The following is a 5,670-nucleotide window of genomic DNA, read 5'->3' as shown; positions in this document are numbered from 1 at the left end:
ATCCATAGCAAAAATCGAAGTTTAGTTTGTAAACATCTGTAAATAACATTCTTTTATAACAACAGGTTCTCGTTAGATGTTGACAATTGTAAATAGTCATTGTGTATAAATTACTTGTAAATATCGCGAAACAAAGACTATGTGTAACACACACTTGGTTAAACTTTAAAATAAGCATTGTATGACTAATGTTGACTTGGAAACTAAATGTGACCGTTTAATGATTTTGTGGTTGTATAAATTCACAATGGGTGTTTATGATATATTACAATATGCAATGCTGTAAGGAGTCCATAAACTTTGTTTTTATAAACTTTGAATTTGAAGATAATATTTGGTCGTTCTGTCTACCAACTTCGCTTTGATACGCAGCAAGGTCCGGAATGCACCGTTATTCAAACCTGCGATGTAAACCATTAAATAATAATTTGTTCTTAATATGTCATTGTAATTTTAAAATCACATGTTTACTCATTTGTAACAACAATATACAAGACATTCAAACAAATTAACACCTCCAAAGAAGGAAAATCAAACAATAGGGAAAGAAACCTGAAATATCTACAGATTTGTTTTATTATTAAAGAAAACAGGCACATTATTATACTGGTATCAAGTTTAATTAAGAGCGATGAGACCAATTATTAAAATAGATCTGTTAAAAAAATAAATCAAATTATATATGTCATATATCAATTTTACTTCTCTATCAAATCATCAAATTCTGTATAGCCAAAGACTTTGTATAAGTTTACGCAAGATTCGTCAACCTTTTTGGCAGTTTCACGTTTAATTTGCGTTAGCCATCGACCTACGGATTCCGTAGAGTTTTGCGACGTAGAATATGGGTTAAAATTTGTAGATTTAACAGAGTTGTGTTCGATCCATTTTACAATATCATTATGAAAGTCACTATCAACAAATTTGAATAATTCCTTTGCCTCAGATACTATATGTCTTGCAAATTTTTCATATCGCACAATGTGTATCCTGTTCTTCATCGTTGATATTTCAATGAAATACATGTCTTTATCCATTCTGTTACAGAGTTCGGTAGATTCCGTCTGTATATTGTGTTCAACAACGAGATTAAGCATAATTCTAGATTGGATTATTGCCCTCGGGTCTCTGACCAGATATACTATTTTCAAATTGGGTAAAGTTGACAGTAATGTTACAGCCAACTCAGTTGTCATTCTTATTGTTTTAACAACTCGAAGTGAAGATTGTTCACATTTGTTTGTCAGTAATTTCAAACATTTTTGGAAATTTTCTGTAGATGTTTCATTTTTTCTGAAACATGTATAAAACTCGGCAGTCTGTCTAGAGCGAAGCATAAAATCGTTCTTGAGTATGTTTGAAGAAATTTGTGAAAAATCACATTCTAGGATGCCCTTCATTATGTTTGACACGCCTTCTACAAAGGGATATCCTTTCACTGATCTACAAAATAGAAAGCGAACTTATCATGCCGTAAAGAATATATTAGTTTGAACAAACTAATTATTAAGAGAAATGTGAATTTGGAATTCTTTAATTGTTTTTCTTCTTTTTAATGATAGCAAATGAGTACCTTTTTTAATGTCAAAACAAAACCAAAATTACGAAGAAAAAAATAGTTCATGAGCAAGCTCGGTGCATTATTCTATATCTATATTTCTGTTTTTTTTTCTGATTGCAACGAACCAGAAAAACAATCATTTACCTAATTAATATGGAGTATATGAGTAATGCAACGGTTCGGTCACGTTGAACTCTTAGTATGTATATATATGCCTGTCCTATGTCAGGAGCCTGTATTTCAGTGGTTGTCGTTTGTTAATTGGTAATTACAAATTTGTTTTTCGTTCATTTGTGTTACGTACATCAATAAGGCCGTTAGTTTTCTCGTTTGGATCGTTTTACAATTGCCTTATCGGGACCTTTTATAGCTGACTATGTGGCATGGACTTTGCTCATTGTGGAAGGCCGTACGTAACCTATATAGTTGTTAATTTATGTGTCATTTGAGCTCTTGTGAAGAGTTGTCTCATGGCTATCATACCACGTATTCTTTTTTTAATGTTTAAGATACTGGCAACCCAACTGAATGAACAACCATGATATATATTCCTTAAAAATGATAGCCATAGCAAAGAGGTTTGTTTTTTATACTATAACACAGATCATTGTGGATAGTTATTGTCAAATTTGTGTTCAAAATTTAAAATGATTAACATGTTTATCATCACCGAGTTTGTGTATTGGTTGTGCCCACCTGATGGTTTTAAGCTATTTCTTTGTCTTTCATATAGGGTTCTATATTAAACTGTGTTCTATAGTGGCGGTAATATTGTATTTTCAAATGATAGTCCAATTTAAAACTGCATTGTGCAGGGTTCTACATGCGTTTTTTTTCCTTCTAAACTTGACCTTTGGGAAGTGACCTGAGTAACGAGTATTGGTCCAAGTTTATGCTTTATCATAAATATTTCATAAGAAACCTTATCAATGGACAAATTCACTATCATTTGATTCCAAATAATATTGAGACTGATGAGGAAATTATTAACTTGTTATAACATTGTCTATACATTCAAAGAACCGATGGTATAATTGAAGGTATCAAGAACCAGTAGATATATTTTCAATTAAAATCGTGAAGTAGGTTTAGATAAAAGACTCATACTGTAGAGTCCTATACAAAAACTTTATCAACCTATTTCAAATTGTGACGAATCGCATATTCAATGGAAAGTCGCCATCTAAAGATTTACATTTACAAAACTGGACAAATATTGGTCTAGGCAATTATTTCTTGTGTTGTTCCTCCTTTTCCGTTTAAGTTGATTTATATTACCATCTTAGGAATTTACCAATACCATTAATATTGTTACCTCATAAGAGATTGTTTTATCTGTTATATTTGCTTGTAGAAGACTTCGTAGAGGTTCAAACATGTAAAAGGCCTCGGGATGTTGGTTGAAAAGTTCTCCAGTAAACGACGAACCACTTCTCATCTGCCCTATGAGTAATACCTGCGTCACAGATTTCTTCGAAGGTAACTTTAACTCAGGCGGTTTGGCGTGTATACAAGCTGGGGGAAAAGAAATAATATATAAATCTTTCTTGTCATATAAGCATACAATTATGCTTGTGGAAAATACGAACAAAAACTAAAAGAAAACAAAAATAACCCGATTTGAGTTATTATGATATACCTCTAAAAATCTATATTCATATCTTTCTTACATTCTTAGGCTAAATTTCAGACGAAGTATATAGTTCAAATGAATGATAAACATGTTTCTTTATGAAACAGTCAAGGAGGGACTCTTAACTAGTTTTGTTTATCAAAAGGAACCTGGTTATCAATAATTCAAAAATAAGATATAACTCCACAATTATTAAACCCTATCTAATATTTTCGTGTATGTGAATTGACATTAAATGCGTTTAAAATCTGAAACGCAGTAATTGATGGCCTCCATTTTTTTCAATTTAAAAAAAATCGCCGAAAACTACATTCAATTCATTCTGAACAATTATATATCAAAATCATTTTGCATGAGTTTATTTGTTTGTTTTACCGGCGAATATCTTGGTTAGAAATCCTTAGTTTTAAATAATCGTCTTTTTCAATTTATATATTAGTCCTTACAAAACAAGGAACACTTGCACAGACTGTAACGTATAAATCAGTAAGTTCAGTTTCGTTTGCTAATAGAACGGAAAAACTAAAATCTGTGAAATTATTTGAATTTAGAGCACCGAACAAACTTGAAGGTCGTACGGTGACCTATAGTCGTTAACTTCTATGTCATTTGATCTATGGTGGAGAGTTACATCATTGGCAATTGTACCACTTCTTCTTATTTTTATAGTTGATGAAAGTTTTTTCTACAATAAACTTAAATCCTGCATGCCCGCCATCAAACATACAGATTAACGTCGTAATTTTAATTCCAGACTGTATACCTGAACAGTTTTGCCGGTATGTGGATTTGCATTTAGAAGTATTCAAAATAAACACTTACTAGTATACAACCAATAGAAATATACATACTTATTGAAAAGATGAGTGTGTATCCAAAAAGCAAATTTAAAATAATCATGCTGGATGTCCAAGTTGATTCCGAATTTCATACTATAGTAATGTTAATGTAACACTGGCCGGTGGTTTTACATGTAGTGGCTGTCAACAATATGGTACCAACCTTAATATTGGTAGAGGATGACAATGCTTTAAACTCCCGTTAAGATCGCGGTAATCCGTATTTTAATGTAAATGTCGACGGTGTCAACGAATAGATAAAACTGCTTCAATTGGTTAACGTTTTTGGAATTTTGCTTGTTTAAAATGAACTTATAATACTTTTGATTATGTTATCTTCGTCAATGGATAAAACATGTGTTAATTTCAACAGTACCTAAATCACTAACACATCTTACTAAATCTCGAATCAACAAGAACGTCATCAAACCAAAATGATATTTGAATCATGCGAATAATCATCCCAAATGAACTTAATAAACCTTGTTTTCCTATATATTCATTTTTATCCCCCAGAGTTGAAGTGTAAATATTATGATAATAATGCCAAATACCTTTATAATTTGTATTTGGATAAATATCCACGAAGATCGAGCTTTGTAATCTTGCATTGACAATTGTGTTCCCTTCTTTCAAATTTGTAATTGTAAGACAGCTTCTAGGGGGTACGTGGATTTTTGAAATGAATATACTGACCTGATAAGAGCTGAACACAAGATTTCAAGATTTCAAGATTTTATTGTAAAGCAACGCTCAGACACATAAATGTGTAACATGAGGTACATATATACAATGGTAAACATGATTTATAATACAAAGGTAACATAAAAAAAAAACAAAAACAAAAAGCAATATAATTAAAAAAAAAACAAAAAACAACAATAAAAAAAATAAAAGAAAATAAGACAAATTAATATACATATCACAATAGGTTATTCAGCTTTTTGATAAAAGATGCCACCTGTCTATATAAATTGACATTACAGTAAGATAACATTACAGATAATTTCTGTTTACTTGGATGCGTCGTATAATAACTAGGGATATGTTGTTCTCTAAAAGTAACCAGTTGAGGAGACTTGCATATAAAAAGATAGTGAAATTCGTCTCCTACACTTTCTTTACATATGTGACATTTTCTGTCCTCCGCCGGAATATTGTGCCAACGCCCAGTTTCAATGGGAATTTTTATAAAGACGTTCTTTTAACTATCTCAAGGGGACATCCACCTAAATCAATAAAGAATTTTTCTAAGTCATTTAAAAAATAGAAAAGAGAAAGGGAGATAGATTTTCCCCCTGTCTTACACCAGTTAGACAGGGAAAATATTCTGACTGTTGGTTGTTGTATTTTACACATGATTTAATATTGTTATACATATTAAAAATAACAGTAAATATTTTCCCTTTTATACCACTGTTCTGTAGTTTTTTCCACAGACCACTTCTCCATACAGTGTCGAATGCCTTTCGAAAATCAACAAACGTACAAAATAGTTTTTTTTCCAAAAGATTGATAGAGTGATATTAAGGCATGCAATACGAATAAATTATCGGTTGTAGAGAGACCTTTTCGAAATCCAGCTTGGTTGTATGAAATTAAGGAAATTTCATTTGCAAAAAAGGTTAACTTAGAAT

The 5,670-nt window shown here is 31.2% G+C and overlaps 1 protein-coding gene across 1 annotated transcript; it reads right to left on the bottom strand.

Moving 5' to 3' along the window:
* Positions 1 to 558: 558 nt before the first annotated feature.
* On the bottom strand, positions 559 to 4,284 carry LOC139509650 (carbohydrate sulfotransferase 1-like). The gene is made up of 4 exons (XM_071296222.1): positions 4,046 to 4,284; positions 2,877 to 3,076; positions 2,075 to 2,085; positions 559 to 1,443 (listed from the first exon to the last, which is right to left on the bottom strand). Exons 1-4 carry the CDS (start codon positions 4,092 to 4,094, stop codon positions 699 to 701), a joined length of 1,005 nt encoding a protein of 334 aa, XP_071152323.1. The 5' UTR covers positions 4,095 to 4,284; the 3' UTR covers positions 559 to 698.
* Between the last annotated feature and the right edge of the window lie 1,386 nt (positions 4,285 to 5,670).

This window comes from Mytilus edulis, unplaced genomic scaffold (assembly GCF_963676685.1).
Source record: "Mytilus edulis unplaced genomic scaffold, xbMytEdul2.2 SCAFFOLD_1131, whole genome shotgun sequence".
Taxonomy (NCBI): Eukaryota; Metazoa; Mollusca; class Bivalvia; order Mytilida; family Mytilidae; genus Mytilus; species Mytilus edulis.
The sequence above is the reverse complement of the archived record's forward strand: the minus strand, read 5'-3'. Positions and strand labels throughout refer to the sequence as shown.